The sequence below is a fragment of the Cervus elaphus genome, chromosome 4 (genome assembly GCF_910594005.1).
Source record: "Cervus elaphus chromosome 4, mCerEla1.1, whole genome shotgun sequence".
NCBI lineage: Eukaryota > Metazoa > Chordata > Mammalia > Artiodactyla > Cervidae > Cervus > Cervus elaphus.
In genome coordinates, this window is record NC_057818.1 from 61,932,067 (window position 1) to 61,949,118 (window position 17,052).

Below are 17,052 nucleotides of genomic sequence, written 5' to 3' on the forward strand. Positions count from 1 at the left end.
TATCTAGTCAAAGCTATGGTTTTTCCAGTAGTTCTGTATAGATGTGAGAGTTGGACTATAAAGAAAGCTAAGCACCAAAGAATTGATGCTTTTGAACTGTGGTGTTGGAGAAGACTCTTAAGAATCCCTTGGACTGCAAGGAGATCCAACAAGTCAATCCTAAAGGAAATCAGTCCTGAATATTCATTGGAAGGACTGATGCTTATGTTGAAACTCCAATACCTGGCCACCTCATGGGAAGAACTGACTTACTGGAAGACCCTGATGCTGGGAAAGATTGAAGGCAGGAGATGGGGACAACAGAGGATGAGATGGTTGGATGGCATAACTTACTCGATGAACATGAGTTTGAGTAAGCTCCAAGATTTGGTGATGGATGGATAGGGAAGCCTGGCATGCTGCAGTCCATGAGGTTGCAAAGAGTCGGACATGACTGAGCGACTGAACTGAAGAAAGGAGGTGATGAAAGTGATCTAAACAATTTCCAACTGCCACAGATTTAGGTTGATTTCAAAGGATACTTCAGAGTCAGGCAAGATTAGCACTTACAGAGAAGAACATGTCAGGAAGGGAAGATTGAGAAATCAACTGAGAATATGATTTTACCTGAGAAAGAGCCATTCCTGATTCCAGTTCTTTCCTCTTTCACCTCTTCAGGCCTTCTTCAGACAAAATGAATCTTAAGAGGTCTGCTCCGAAAGTGGAAAACATGCTGCTTAATGCTTAGAACAAACATCCCTGCTTCCTGTGCCACAACCACAAACACAGGGAAGATCTCACCATGTGGAACACATAGTCGTCTGCTGCCCACTGTCTCAGGTGGGACTCACGACAGTCAACTCCTGCACACTGCAACAACGAGTTTTCCCACATTTTCCCTCAGATCACACTCAGCTCACAGTAAGGCCTCATGTACACAATGGCAGTGGCGGGAGGGGTGGAGGGGGCACCTCAGCTGACCTACAAGCCCCTTCAGGTCACAGACCAGGCCCTTGTCCATCCCCATGCAGAGCCCAGATCTCAGCCCTCAGGAAGTGGAGGACTCAGTCACCAAGCTCAGTGAGGGATCCAGATGGGAATCACTTGGGGCATTTTAATTATTATGGAGCTTTGGCCCAACACAAACTATCTGAAGGGGAATTTCTGGTCAACAGGCACAAAACATACACGCAATACGCCTCAGTGACCTAATGTGATATCTGAGTTGAGCACCACTCAGAGGAGACAAGCCCAGCAACACTCTATTTCCTTTCCATATTTACTGAAGCATAACTGAGGAATAAACAGTATTCATAAGATACTTGAAATGTGATTATTTGACAGATGTATACACTGTGTAATAATGATCACAATCGAGGAATTTACACCTCCATCATCACACAATTTTCGTTTTCTGTTTCTGGTGAGAATACACAAATGATACTCTCTCAGCAATTCAGGTATTTAGTAACACACTCTGATTAAAGAACTAGTATGCCAAAAATAAAAGCATGTTGTATGATCAGACCCCCAGAACCTTCACTTTACATTATCCATCTCCTCATTTGTTTCTGTGATTTCATTCCTCTCTACTCTTCCTGTTCCACCGCAGAGTGCTGCCCGCTCTGCCACTTGTTTTCCCTCTCACAACTCTTTCCCCACAACCTTTCTAATTACGCTAAATTTTTAGGTATTTCTGCCTCCTTCCACCATCACTGCTCCTTGTTTGCCCTCCAGGTAACACTCCTTCTACCCCCTTGTTGTTCGGGCGCTCAGTCGTGTCCGACTCTTTGTGACCCCATGGACTGCAGCATGGCAGGCTTCCCTCCCTGCCCTTCCCTACATCCAAGAGTTTCCTCAAACTCATGTCCATCCAGTCGATGATGCCATCCAACTGTCTTATTCTCTGTGGCCTCCTCCTCCTGCCCTCAGTCTTTCCCAGCAACAGGTCTTTCCCAATGAGTCAGCTCCTCCCATCACATGGCTAAAGTATCCTTTTGATGCTCCCTTTGTCCCCACTCTAGAGCACTCCCTCGTGGTTATACTTCCTCCCCTCTGTCTTCTGCTGCTCCAATCACAAATTATCCCTCTCTGAAGGCCAAGTTTCCAAATACCTTATCCCCTCCCCCATACTCTCGCGAAAGTCTTACTATAGTTATCGCCCCTCCTGCGTTGCATCTAGGGCACCCCCTCCCTAAGTTGCTCTCCAATCCCTGCAAATACTGTTTTAACTTTGATTTCACTGCGGGACTCTTGAGAGTAAAAAAAAAAAAATTTTTTTAAATGTTACAGCTTCTTTGCAACATCCTCAGCCATCGTGCACCTTCCCATCGGTTTTCCCTCTTTTTTGTCCGCAGTTGTTATTTCTCAGTTGCTTTGTCTCTGACCGTTTGGAACCTCCTGGCCCACGTATTTACAGTAATGACGACTGAAAAAGATGCCCACGGACCGGAAAGACCATCTGGAATTGGAAAGAAAAGAACATCCAGTGGTACAAGGTTGGCCCAGGTCACCAGCTCCTGTGAAGGGTGAGGGGGCGGACTAACAGGAAGGGGAGGACTGAGGGGCATAAGGACCAGCCTGAGGAGACGCGAGGACAGAGGGGTTGGGAGGGAAGGGGTCCCAGGACCGGGGAGAGGACGCGGCCTCTCTGGGAACGGGGCAACCGGCGCGGCCTCCAGAGGCCGAGAGGGTGAGGCTGCGGGGGCGGCCCGCCAATCCACCTCCCAGAAGACTTTACATGGGGCGGAGAAGCAGAGGTAGTAAAGGGTTTTAAGCGGGAAAAATGTGGCGAAAAGCGGTGCCTTAACGTGTAAAGAAGGCAGAAAAGTCAAGAGCATGCGGCCAGCCTCACACCGAAATCAAGCCCAAATGAACACATACCCGACGAGTAAGGACGAGGTATGGATTTACGCGGGCTGGAGTGCCGGGTGCTGGGTTTTAATGTCGAGAGTCACTCCCACGACCTTAAACAAAGAACACCGTAGAAAACTGAAACAACCGCTCGCAGTAAGACGCTCACCAAGCGAACTCCACCTGGGTGATAGCAGAAAGAGTGGCTGAGAGGAGGAGGCGGGACTTCCGGAGTCGGAGACTGGGCGGAGCGTCACCGCTGGGGGCGGAAGGAGGCGGGGGCCCAGGAGAGCCGGGTGCTGAAGGCGCCTTCCCTTACCTTTACCTGCTTATCCTAAGTGACTATCTGTAACAGTTTTACGGTAAAAGCTAAAATTCTGTGGGCCAGTCACTTTACAAGTAAAAATTGTCCCCCCTTCGCGAGTGGAGGAGACAGGATTGGGAATTTGGGATTTGTTGTTCTGCCTCTTGGGAGCACTCCAGGCTGCCTTGTCCTCCTCGATCTCCTGCATTTTGTTCAGTTTCACGTACACTGAGTTAGTGATGCTATCTAACCATCTCATCCTCTGCCCGCCCCCGTTCTCCTTTTGCCTTCAACCTTATACAGTATCTTATGTTACAACATATTAGAGGGACTTCCCTGATGGTTAAGACTCCATGCTGACAATGCGGGTAGCGGCAGGTAGGATCGTTTGTCAGGGAAGTAGATCTCACATGCCCCAGTTAAGAGTTCAGATGCCACAACTAAAACTCTCTCAGGCTGGTAGGAAGAGGGAAGATCCCACATACCACAATCAAGACCTGGTGAAGCCAAATAAGTATTTTTTTTTTTTTAAAGCTACCGGTTTTTCAATTAAACTTAAAAAATATACACTGTTCTATATAATAATTATGTGTAGTTATATAACATACATAATATGTATATTATATAATACATATTGTTACTGCTGTACAGCAAGCAGAAATCAACACCAGGTTGTAAATCAACCACACTTAAATAAAAGAAGAAAAACCCCACAAAACTATTCTCTCTCAGAAAAAGATTATTATTTAGTGACAGAAGCAAAATGGAGGATTTCAGGGAAAAAAATTTTTTTTTAGGTGATCTGCGTGGCTTCTGGGATCTTAGTTCCCAGATGAGGGACTGAGGGACTTCCCTGATGGCCCAGTGATTAGGAGTCTGCTCTTCCATTGCTGGGGGCAAGGAAAAAAGCAAATTGATGCTTTTGAACTGTGGTGTTGGAGAAGACTCTTTAGAGTCCCTTGGACTACAAGGAGATCCAACCAGTCCATCCTAAAGGAGATCAGTCCTGGGTGTTCTTTGGAAGGACTGATGTTGAAGCTGTAACTCCAATACTCTGGCCACCTGATGCGAAGAGCTGACTCATTTGAAAAGACCCTGATGCTGGGAAAGATTGAAGGCAGAAGGGGACGACAGAGGAGATGGTTGGATGGCATCACCGACTCAATGGACATGAGTTTGGGTGGACTCCGAGAGTTGTTGATGGACAGGGAGGCCTGGCGTGCTGCAGTTCATTGGGTTGCAAGAGTTGGACACGACTGAGTGACTGAACTGAACTGAACATATACACACAGGATTCTGGCACTTTGGATTACATTTCTCTTTCACAATCAAAAACTGCCCTCTCTTTAACTTCAAAGAGCAAGACTAATTTTTCATTAATCACATGTATAGAACAGCTATTCCCAAGCAATGCAGAATGTCACCGCCTTTCCATGTGTATTGTTGCTACCACATAATCACTATTAGCTTTTCACTTTCTTCCCATGTAAAGTTCAGTCCATTAAGGTTCTGCTGATCTGTTCATAGTGATTGGCAGATGCTTCTGTCTAATGATTCATTGTGACCTATCTCCAAAGGGCACCCTTGAATAATAAGCATGGCTAATCATGTCACATTTTTATATTACTTCTTGTCCCTCTCTGATGCTAATTCACACAGTATTCAATTGGATAATTTAAGATCCTTCCTTTTCTAGGCAATAAGGATATGCATCACCCACACTAAATGAAGTCAGCCCCCTCTTTTTATTTCTTCTCAGACTATCATAAAAGAGCTGTAATGAACTCATAAGATCAACAGTCTTCAAACTTCAGGTAGAAAGGTATAAACAAAAAAAAAAAGAAAGGTATAAACAGTTCAAAAAGACTCTAGTAATTACATATATAGATAATGGGCCATTTCCACATATGTCCTTTCTCTCATATAGCAAATATGTCATTAGTTTTAACATATTGTCACTTGCAATGATTCTGCAGTGTAATAATCTCAGACTAATCTCGGAGAAATGGGCTCTTCCTGATAGCTCAGTAGTAGAGAATCCGCCTGCAACGCAAGAGACGCAGGTGCAATCCCTGGGTCCGGAAGACCCCCTGGAGGAGAAAATGGTAACCCACTCCAGTATTCTTGCCTGGGAAATCCCATGGATAAAGAAGCCTCGAGGGCTACAGTACAAGGGGTCACAAGAGTCAAGACACAACTCAGTGATTAAACCACCACCACCACAATCTTGGAGAAATAACTTATTTACTCCTAGTATTAAATTTTCCAATGTGTAGTCTGCTGAGAGAATTACTCAAAAAATTTACCAACATCATCACACTTGAAAGGATTCTCTGCAATATAAGTTCTTCAGTGAATGCTGAGGACGCACTGGTTTCCATGATTGGTAAATTTCTAGTTTCTGAGCTGTATAGGTGCACTTATTACACAAAAGGTGTGGATACCAGATGAAAATTTTAACAATACTCATTACATTTGAAAAGTTCCTCTCCAGAGTAAGTCCTGTTTCAGAGTGTCTATCTTCTTGTACAAGCCTTAGCGCACACACACACACAAAAAAGCCTTAACACAGGTATTGCTTTGTGTGGTTTCTATGAAAGATGTATATTGAAATGTCTAGTGCATTGTGAGACCTGCATTGTGCCTCTACGCATGAAGTGTTCCTCTTCAATGGACTCTCTGATCTTGCCTTATTCTTGAACTCAATGTAACAGCGAGTGGGGGCTACCCTCGAGTTGTGGTATGCAGGCCTCTCTTTTGTTGCAAGGAGCACAGGCTCTAGGGTGTGTGGGCTTCAGTAGTTGTGGCGCACAGGCTCAACAGTTGTAGCGCATGGGCTCAGTTGCTCTGCAGCATGTGGGATCTTCCTGATCAGGGATTGAACCCATGTTTACTGCACTGACAGGCATATCCATTACCACTGAGCCATTAGGGAAGCCCTGTGTCCCATTTTCTGACCTTTGGGTAAAATCCTTGCCACACACATTTCCGTGTCTTCTCTCCAGGATATATATGCTGATATCTAGTGATGAGGGAGTCATAATGTGAAATTTTGCCACAGTCATTGCATTTTAAAGGATGATGTATTTGGTGATTTGGATGCTTAAGAAACAACCTAAAAGCTTTGCAAAATTCAATACACTTGTAATGTTCTGTGCAGTGCAGATTACTTGATTATTGGTGAAAAGTGAGACCCAAGTAAGAGTTTTTCTAGTGTTCACCCCAACTGTGAGGTAATTTTGAGAATGAATTTTTTTTTTTCTGACACATTGTCTTATTTTATTCAAGTATCAGTCTGCTCACACATGGTCCAAGAACACTTGAATAATAAAGCAAATATAATCACATGTTAAAAACTGGTCTTCAAACATCATAGCCAATGATGCCACACTTGCCTATGATCTCGCCAACATAAAATGACATCCACACCTCAGTGGCCACCAAACCATTCAGTAGAGCTTCCTTAACAGTGAGCTGTTTGAAGCTACTGGTTTTAGCACTGTTGATAATTTTTTACAAACTCTGAATTGCTGTAGGGATCTCAGCAGGGGTTGGAGGAACCAGCTCAACCTTGGCATAGTACCAAAATGTGGCCAATCGAGGCTTTGAGTAAGTCACAGCAGTGTTGACCAGCGCCGGGGCCTTCTCCGCGAGGTTACGGACAAACTGGGCCATGGTCCTAGAACGGAGAGCCCGTTGCCCTGACTGGCCGGCTGAATGTCACCCACCCGGAAGCGAGAATGTATTCTTTGGTGATTGAATTCCTTGCCTAAAACACATTTATCTCCAAAAGGACCGATCAAATGAAGTTAAGAGGTGGACACCTGCTAAAACCATTTCTTAAATTCCCTCACAAACACGGATTACCTAACAGTAAGTTAGACTTGAGAGTACACCAAAGGATTTGTCACACTCATTTTATTAATAAAGTTTCTCTCCACTATGATTCTTTGGTGGACTTTATAGTACAAATTTTGACTTAAGATTCAGAGACAGTTATAAAATTTCTACAATTTCTATCCAGTACACATTTTCTTATAATAAATGAAGCCATGCCACACTCATGAATGTGCACAAGTTTCTCCCCACCATGAATTTCCCATGACTTTAAAATGTAAGTATTAAATGAAGATCTTCCCACATATATCCACTAACTTGGTTTACTATCTGTATTGATTTCCTGATGCGTAGTAAGGGTTGAGGTCTGAGTAAAGGCTTTTCATTACTCACTGCCTTTGAAAGGTTTCTCTCCATTATGAATCCTCTCATGAACTGAAAGGTCTGAATTTTGACTACTGACTTCGTCACATTCCTCACAATACTATAATTCTTCTCCGGTCTCATTTCTCAGGTGTTGAATGAGGGTTGACCTGTGATGAAAAATTTTGCCACACTTAACTACATTTCTAAGACTGCTCTCCAGTATGAATTTTCTGATGACGTCTAAGGTGTACTTTCTGACTAAAGACCTTGTCACAATCATTACATTTGTAAGGTTTCTCTCCAGTATGAATTCTCTGATGAATTCCAAGGTTTGATTTTTGACTAAAGGCCTTGCCACATTCATCACATTTGTAAGGTTTCTCTCCAGTATGAATTCTCTTATGTCTTGGAATGCTGGAATTATGATGGAACACTTTGTCACATATATCACATTTATATAATTTCCCTTCCGTGTGGATTAACTGATGTCTACGAAATTTTGTGCTGTAATGGAAGGACTTCCCACACTCATTACATTTATAAGGTTTCTCGTCAGTATGATTTCTCTGATGAAACACAAGGGTTGCCTTTTCCCTAAAGACCTTGCCATACTCATTACATCTGTAGGGTTTCTCTCCAGAATGAATTCTCTGATGCCGTGGAAGGGTTGCTTTTTGACTAAAGACCTCATTGCATTTGTAAAGTTTCTCTCTAGTGTGAATTTTCAAGTGATTTGTAAGGTGTGTTTTTTGACCAAAGAGCTTGCCACACTCATTACATCTGTGAGGTTTTTCTCCAGTATGAATTCTCTGATGATTTGCAAGGTGTGAATTTCGACTAAAGACTTTTTCACATACATCACATATATGTAATTTCTCCTCTGTATGGATGACCTGATGTCTACTGAGGTTTGATCTCTGAAGAAAGATTTTGCCATCCTCACCACATTTGTAAAGTCTTTCCCTCTGTGCTTCCTGGTTTTGTGTCACTATTAAAGGGTGCATGTAATTACTCCAATATATATCAGAAACATTCATTTCTACGCTAGAAGAAATTCTTTGAAGCAGTGAAAATGGGACACAACTGTTGAGAATCTTGTCAGCTTGAATGAATTTATCAGTTTTGTCTTCACTTTTAAAAATATGCAGTTCATCCTGAAAGCTTAAGGCAAGCCAATTTTCAATAGGCTTGATTCTGGCAACACTTTCATCATGTTGATCTTTATTATCAGTGAGATTTTCATTATGGGTTATAAGCATTCCTTTGTAATTTTCTTCCTCATCTTTCTGCTTAGACTGAAAGTCATATATATTTTCCTGAATGACCCTAAGGTAAGAAAGGTCCATTTCATTCCTTTCAGGTCTTGCCAGTATCCATGACTTGAATACCTCTCCTCTATCAGAGTTTGTCTTCAGTTGTAATTTCTTGATCACAGGTTTGTAAGAGATATCTACAAGATATAACAAACTGTATATATTCAATTCATTTAAATTTTTATAAATAAATGTTTGTTAAATGCACAGCAGTATACCAAAAGTAATACTATGTCAAGCAGTTATGAAGCTCCCTAACCATGATCATAGAATTTGTAGCAATAACAAAGTAATGATTCTTCACTACAATGAAGGATCAGAGGTAATTCTAATAATTTTAGGGCACCCTAATTTCAAATAACCTATCACAAAAACAGGCATATTGGAAAAACTTCCATTATATATTAAACAAAGTGTACTTTTCAACCATTAACACCAAAGCGCATACCAATTACATGTAAACATTATGGTCTTCTTTAAGTGAAGCGAAAAGAATATTAAACCATATATATAAATATATATATATATATATATATATATATTCTGCCTAATTATTACACATGAATAAATGAAAAAGAACATAAACTATATTCTAAGACTAAATAATCCAAAACTAGATTATCTAATGAATACCCTAAATGAGTGGTGGTTCAGAATTGAGAAAGAAATACAGCACTGTGAAAATGAAGAATTTGATAAAGTAGCTTTTGAAAAAGCTAAATATTTTTCTAAGTACCTTGCGTATATCTGTATACCCATGAAGTAGCATAAAACATTCTGAAAACCATCATCTGCAAATCAAAATTAAATAAATGAAATGTGAACAAATGAAACATTCTTTAGTTATATGAAGAGCCAGTAAATAGAGCAATTCCGCACATATGCAGGAAGTTTAAATATATAGTTTATTGGCTCCAAATTATATGTAATGAAGAATGAACAACATGTCAATTTATTTAATTAGGTTCAGACATAATATTGTTAAAAAACTTCCCAGATGGCTCAATGGTAAAGAATTCGCCTGCCAATGCAGGAGAAACAGGAGACATGGGTTTGATTGCTGGGTTGGGAAGATCTCCTGGAGGAGGAAATGGCAACCCACTCCAGCATCCTTGGCTGGAGAATCCCATGGACAGAGGAGCCTGGTGGGATACAGTCTAGGGAGTCACAAAGACACGGACATGATTGAGCAACTGAGTATGCATGCACAATATTGCTACAAACAAACGGCAAAAGAAAGAGATACAAGACATAAGGCAGACAAAGTGATGCTATAATAAATTTAACAGGATACTGATTTTTTTTTCATATAAAAGTAACTTTTGAGTCTTTAAAAACACACTATGCTCAGCCATCTAATTCTACTTATTCATTTTTAAAGGCATGTGGAAGATGATCACAATTCTTCAAGTAAGAGAAGTGATTCAGGGCTTTACATACATGACCTCAGTTGACGAGCAGTCAGAGAAAGAAGGTGTGAATCTGAACTTACAGACAGACAAAATATTCTTTTTTTTTAAGGCTGCACCACATGACTTCCAGGATCTTAGTTCCCTGACCAGGGATTGAACCAGGGGCATCGGCAGTCAAACTGCAGAATTCTTACCACTGGACTGCCAGAGAATTCCCAAGACAACATATTATTAGCATGACTCCCCATCTGAGCAGTCCACCAGACTAAGGTATCAAGGCAATTTAGTGAAGAAAGGATTTTGAAAAACAGGTGCCTATCAAAAGAATGTTCACAGTGGGAAAATAAAAGGATCTGCATCTGAACTTTACATGTGTACAAATAATAGCTCCAATTTAAAAGTTTTGCCTATTATGAAAAATCTTCTATTGAACATTTTGTACAAGATGTTTATATGGATGTTTTCAAATCTCTTGGGTATACCTGTAAAAGCAACATTGCTGGGTGTGATATTGTCATTTATAAGAAACAGGAATGTGGTCATTCAGATGAGAAATTCATTAATTCCACTCACACCTTATTTGGCTAAACTAACCTTCATTAAGGCCTTGCCTTGCTGGAAGGATACTGAGAAATTAGGGGAACCCATGGCTATGGGTGCATAAAGAATTCTAGAACCACAATGGCAAAAACAAACAAACAAACTAAATTAGAAAATGGGAAAAATGAGAAAGACTTTTCACTAAAGCTGGAATATAGAGTAAAAGTTGGAGAAAGAAAATATTTTCAACATCACTAACCAGCAAGTGTGGGACCTTCACATTTTCTGTTTCTTCCATGTACATCCGCTACTACCTTAAGCATTCATAGAAAACTAAGAGTCTCTACGACCCACTGGAGATGATCATTACGAACTTGTAATTGTGGAAAGTGGCAACTGGGAACAAAGGTTTTCAAAACCATTCTCAGCGTACCAAGTGTGTGCCGTCACTGCACTAGAGTTGAACTTATATTACATTTCCAGGAGATCAAAATCACAAAACGTATCTCAGAGACAGGCTATCTCCCTCCCAGCCAACAGTTCCGGTAGCAGGAAGGCATCAGATAAGTACTTTGCTGAAGCAAGAGAGTCTGTAAGGGGAAAAACGAGTAAATGCTCACATCTCAAACATGCATGTCTCCTGGATCAAGACCAACACACTGGCAAAGACAAGGAAGAATGATTCTGAAAACTGGACAGAGACTATGCAGGGAAGCTACAGGTCCTGAAAACCACAATAACCCCTGACAACTACTACTATAATTTCATGGATGCTCGCTGACGGTGGTTGTGGATTTATCTACGTAGCATTTAACCTGATGGTAAATTTATCTATGATTTCATGTCAGTCCCCACAGCCCCGTGCTCTGCCTCTTGCTACACTATGATCAACAGAAACTTCTACACATAAGAAGAAAGAAGTGATTTGCTGTGGCTTTTCCAGAATCATCGTTCTTTATCTTGCTAAGGACTGAGGACACAACGGAGAGGTCGAGGAAAACGTTTCAGAAACTTACCCTTCTGCTGGCCTCCTTCAGAATACACAGGGAACAGTATATAATGCAGAAATGTAGCTCACTTTCTAGAATGGCTAACTCAAAACACACCTGAGTAGGAAACAGGACAGTGGGACTGTTAAAAGTTTGTCATTGAGCTTTAAATATAGAGTGAGTTCTGCAATAACTGTATCATGAAGTGGGAAGAATTTTTGAGGAAGTTAGGTTTAAGTTCCTGATGCCACATCCTGAAGCTTTTCATGTCTGAGCCAACAGGGCTTTGAGTCAGTCAAGCAAGGCAGGGGTTCCCAGGAGGCAAAGAAGGGAAATGCAGAGATACCCTAAAACAGATCCCCACTTCAAAGGGAAGTGATCCTCACCCACAGAGAGCAGGTTCCTGTAGGTCTCCAGCATCACGTCCCTGTACAAAGTCCTCTGAGCAGGGTCCAGGCATTCCCACTCCTCCTGAGAGAACTCTATGTCCACATCAGTGAATGTCAACGATCCCTGAAATGAAAATACATTTCACCAAGGGGCTCTGAGGAGAGTTCTTATTCTCATGGAAAATGAGAACAGGAAAAAGGGATAAGGATCAATTCAGTTGCAGTATGTATTCTAACAGATCTATGCGAAGGGATATGGAGCAAATTGTGTGTCTCTAATTTTAATTCCTCATACTTTTTCACATAATTATAATGTCCTCCAATCAATGTGGATTTTTCATACTTGTAGACAATACATGAAATACACACAAATAAAAGCCAGCCATGGGTGGTCTAGGCTGAAGTGTTATACAGCATCTGAATGAAAATAAAAACACAACCTACCAAAATCGATGATATGCACTCAGAGCTGTACTAAAGGGGAAGTCCACATTGCTAAAAGCTTACAACAAGTAGTAGAAAGAGGCATGCTCGACACTACTGTTCAAGACACTAATGAACATCTCTGCCAAAGACATTAGACAAGAAAAAATTCAAAGTTATCCCTGTACAAAAAAAATTCAAAGTTATCCCTGTACAAAGTCAATAGTAAAATTACCTGTTTTTGTAGGTGACAAGGTTTTACATGTAGAAACCAAAAAGATTCCAAGATAAAACTACTACCTTAAAAAACAACTTTAGAAAAGTCGCAGCCAAAAAAAAGAGCACACAAAAATCAATTGCATTTCTATACACAACAAACAATGCCAACAGAAAATTAGAGAACAATCCTATTTACTATGGGCTTCCCTGATAGCTTAGTTGGTAAAGAATCTGCCTGCAATGCAGAAGACCCGAGTTTGATTCCTGGGTCCAGAAGATCTGCTGGAGAAGGGACAGGCTACCCACTCCAGTGTTCTTGGGCTTCCCTTGTGGCTCAGTTGGCAAAGAATCTGCCTGCAATGAGGGAGACCTGGCTTTGATCCCGGGGTTGGGAAGATCCCCTGGAGAAGGGAAAGGCTAGCCACGCCAGTATTCTGGCCTGGAGAATTCTATATTCCAGTCTAGAATTCCAGTCTATGGCCTGGACTATACAGTCCGTGGGGTCGCAAAGAGTCAGACACAACTAAGCAACTTTCACTTCACTTCACTTCCTATTTACTATAGCATCAAAAGGGGTAGAATACCTAGAAACAAATGAATCAAGGAGGTGAAAGACTTGTACATTGAAAACTAGTAAATGTTCTGAAAGAAGTCCATGGAGATAGAAAAATAAAAAGATAGCCATACTCATGGATTCGAAGATGTAATATTCTAGAACACATTACCAAAGTGTTCTAGAGATTCAATGGAATCTATATCAAAATTTCAATGGCAATTTTTGCAGTAACAGAAAACAAAAATCATGCTAAAGTTCATAGAAAATCTCAAGGGACCCCAAAGGGCCAAAATTTTTCAAGGAGGTGCTCATTTAGTTTTAAATGTTCTATAAAAAGTCAGAAATGATTTCCCCTCATTGGCCTCTTTTGCAGATTTTACCGTGTACTGTACATGTTAATACCTGAGGTCCACGTACGGCTTCTTTACCCTGGTTGACAGAGAGCAGACAGCGCATCCAGATGGGCCCTAAGCAATCCCTGCTGCCCAACAGCACTGAGACCCCATCTCCAACCCGTGGGTGAGAAGCCCTGCCCAGGACGGTGCCCAGGGGAACGTCCTCACAAGGGCCAGGTCACGGGTCATGGGGAGACGGGATCTAAGTGGAGACGACAGGCCCTGAGGGAAGGCCCCGGGTGAGTGTGCATGTGCAGGAGTCAGACAGGACACTCCAGAGTCAGACACGATTAGCGAGTCCAGAGAAGGGCATTTCAGGAAGGACAGACTGAGAATCCACTGAGAATATGACCTTACCTGAGAAAGAGCCACGCCTGACTCCTCTCCTTTCCTCTTCTTCAACTTCAGGGCTTCTTCCTCAGGCAACACAAGTTGTCAGAGGTCTATCATGAAAGGTGAAAACATGCTGTTTAATGCTTAGAGTCAACACACCCCTTTCCTGCACCATAACCCCACACACAGGGAAGCCCTCACCATGGGGAACAGACAGTCCCCTGTGGCCACTGTCTCAGGAGGGACTCAGGACAGTCAACTCCCGCAGAGTCCAACACGGGACTTCCCCGCACTTTCCCTCGGATCACACTCCCCTCCTGGTGAGGCCTCACGTACACAGCAGCAGGGGGCACCTCAGCTGACCCCACGATCCCCTTCAGGTCACACTCCAGGCCCTGGTCCATCCCCACTCAGGGCTGAGCGCCCCCTCCTCAACCCAGATCTCAGCCCTCAGGGATGAGAGGACTCACAGTCCTGATGCTCAGTGAGGGATGCAGACTGGAATCACCTGGGGCACCTTAAACATTATCAAGCTGTGGACCAACACAAACTACCTGAAAGGGAATCTCTGGTCAGAGGGTACAAGACATGGGTGTGCAAAATGCCTCATCAATGAAACGTGAAGTCTGGACTGAGCACCACTCAGAGGGGACAAGAGTCCTGATGCTCTGTGAGGGATACAGATTGAAATCACCTGGGGCACTGTTGCGGTCTTTTACACACCGGGACCTGGGGACTGGAGTCGACGAAAAGAGAGAAAGAGAGAGAGCAATATCCCTCGGGTTTCATGGAAAACCAATAAAGCCCATACACAGGACTTGTACCTCTCACGAAGGCACGGGGCGTCCTCTAGAAGAGGTCTTGAAAGCCCCGGCAAGAAAGTGAGCTCAGTAGGCTTCCATGCTCCGAAGTAGCCGGAGACAGAAAGGAGGACACGGGGGACCCAAGTCTCTAGTGGAACAAGGGTATTTTATTAGCAGAAATGCATGTTTATATATCTTCAGCAAAATGATTACTCAGCCATTAAAAAGAATGAAATTCCACCAGTTGCAACAAAATGGATAGTCTATTAAGTACAAGGTCGCTGAAGAGAGTCACTGAAGGGAATCCAAGCAGGTGATCTTTCCCATGATCTCAGTCCTGAGAACTGTGTGCAGCTCTACTCCTTACTGTATTCCAGGAACTGATAAGGAACACAGCATCCTTGAGAAATGGCACACAAAGGAAGAAAATGCAACATATTGGATTCCTTGAAGTTGAATGTCCCCTGACAGGGCACCTAAAATATACATTCACAAAATGTGCACAGGCCTTATAGATAGGAGTTTTGCAGTTCTCATCCTCACCTGCATGATTTGAGCAACTTTTGAATTTACTACATTCTAAAGCCACAAAAGCTACATCTGAAATTAATCAGCCACATCCAAAGACCTCAGCACCCATCTGGATCCAGTTCCCCTCCTACCTACACTCCTAGGTGTTTCCACTTCATTCTCTTTATCTGTTTTCCTATTTTATCTCTACTTCTGGGTCTCCTCTTTCCCCTGCTCTCCCACTGCTCCTACGCTCTCTATTTCTTCCTTCACACCTCTCCTGCCCTTGGCTGCAACCTGCAACCTGTTCCCTCTCTTGAGGCTCTCTCCCCCAAGCCTTCTCGATTGCCTACATCCCTAAGTATTTCTGCCTCTTTCGCCCCCCACCTCTGCTCCCTCTCTGTCCTCCCTTTTCCTCGGCTCTCCTTATCACCCTTTGTACTGTCCTCTCCCAGGACCACGATGCTCTGAAGGCCACTGTCTCACATTTCACCCTATCGCAGACTCTTTGTGTGAAGGGCCTCACCACTGTTACCTGTCCCCCTACTGATGATCCACGCCCCCCCTCTCTCTCTGGTGCTCTCCAACCCCTGGAGATCCAGGTTTTTATTTATTTCTCTATTTGATTCATCTGCTCCTTTCAAGGCGTAATCGCTTTCCTTTTACAGTCTATTTACAAGTCACTCAGCCATCCTCTATGTTCCGATCTCTTCTCCTTCATTCTGTTGCCTCAAGTTTTTCCTATTTCTCTGATCCGGCTCTTCGCCTGATCGCCTAGCCCATGAATTTACAAGGATGGCCAGCCAGTAAGATGCCCGCCTACAGCAAGAGACCATTTGCCACAGGGTAAAATTTGGCACCGAAGAACATTGGGTGTTACAGGGCTGGCCGAGGTCACCTCCCTCTACGTGGGGTGAGAGGAAGGGCTGACGGGAAGGGGAGGTCTGCAGGGCAGGACCGGTCTGAGGAGACGCGAGGACAGAGGGGCTGGGAGAGAGAGTATCTCAGGAGCGGGGCGGGCTCTCCGGAATCCCGGGACCGTGGAGAGGGCGCGGCCTCCCCGGGAGCCGGGTGGCCGGCGCGGCCTCTAGGGGCCGAGAAGGCGAGGGCGAAGCTGCGGGGCGACGGGAATCCATTTCGCTCCAGAGGACTTTACTTGAGTGATGGGGAAAGAGGTATTAAACAGTCTTAGGCGGGAAAAGAAGTGAAAGGCGGTGTCTACCTGGACTGAAGCCAAGGGAACGGACCAGCCTCAGCGAATTCAAACACAAAGGAAAACATACCCGACGAGTATCGGCGCCGTGTGACTCTGCTTGCAGGGGAGGGCGGGGTGCTGGGATTTTAGGCCCATAGTAGCTCCGAGACCCTGACAGTGGAACAAGTGAGACCCCCTACCACTGATTTACCCTAAAAATCATAAGTTTACGCTCTGCAGTGCGACCAGACCTCGGAGAACGTTTCCGGGTTAGACTGCGCACGCACGATGCTAGAGGCGGGACTTCCGGTTTCAGATTATGGGCGGGGCGCTACTGGGAGGGGTGGGTCACGATGAACCCTGATCCACTCGCAGCGCCTGGAGGCGGGGCAGGGGACTGTACTTTCTAGTATCGTGAAAACACTCATTTTAAGATCCTGTGTGAAATAGGTTTAACACCTTGTATTTGTGTCTGAAAGTAGGATGTTTCCTCCTGACAAGTTTAAAACGGTGTTAATAAAAAGCTGTTTTTGCCAGCAGGTTTTTCTCAGGTCCCTCTCCTGAGACTCAGGCGCTTTATTCAATGGTTAGGAACAGTGGTCTCCAAGTGGTTGCTGAGGGATGCTAGCTGGCTCC

At 43.5% G+C, this 17,052-nt stretch overlaps 2 protein-coding genes and 1 pseudogene across 7 annotated transcripts in view; all 3 read right to left on the reverse strand.

Moving 5' to 3' along the window:
• LOC122690008 (zinc finger protein 665-like) overlaps nucleotides 1-3,020 on the reverse strand; it is a 43,717-nt gene extending 40,697 nt beyond the window's left edge. Inside the window, exons 1-3 of one of the 6 annotated variants that reach the window (XM_043896923.1) lie at nucleotides 2,863-3,014; nucleotides 2,303-2,440; nucleotides 607-689 (exon numbers count right to left, since the gene is read on the reverse strand). The gene's annotated coding sequence lies outside the window, so the exon portion shown is untranslated. Of the gene's footprint in view, nucleotides 1-606; nucleotides 690-2,269; nucleotides 2,441-2,862 lie in introns of all 6 variants that reach the window. The other 5 variants (XM_043896953.1, XM_043896943.1, XM_043896934.1 and 2 more) reach the window with 5 other exon arrangements.
• Nucleotides 1-16,704, reverse strand: part of LOC122692847 (zinc finger protein 83-like) — a 29,166-nt gene extending 12,462 nt beyond the window's left edge. The window contains 9 exon segments of the mRNA XM_043900659.1: nucleotides 781-849; nucleotides 2,560-2,713; nucleotides 3,002-3,091; nucleotides 6,654-6,815; nucleotides 7,507-7,532; nucleotides 7,534-8,789; nucleotides 11,980-12,106; nucleotides 13,933-14,018; nucleotides 16,505-16,704. Coding sequence (XP_043756594.1) covers nucleotides 781-849; nucleotides 2,560-2,713; nucleotides 3,002-3,091; nucleotides 6,654-6,815; nucleotides 7,507-7,532; nucleotides 7,534-8,789; nucleotides 11,980-12,013 — 1,791 coding nt within the window. The 5' untranslated portion in view covers nucleotides 12,014-12,106; nucleotides 13,933-14,018; nucleotides 16,505-16,704.
• On the reverse strand, nucleotides 6,432-7,535 carry LOC122690271 (annotated as a pseudogene).
• Nucleotides 16,705-17,052: the final 348 nt, after the last annotated feature.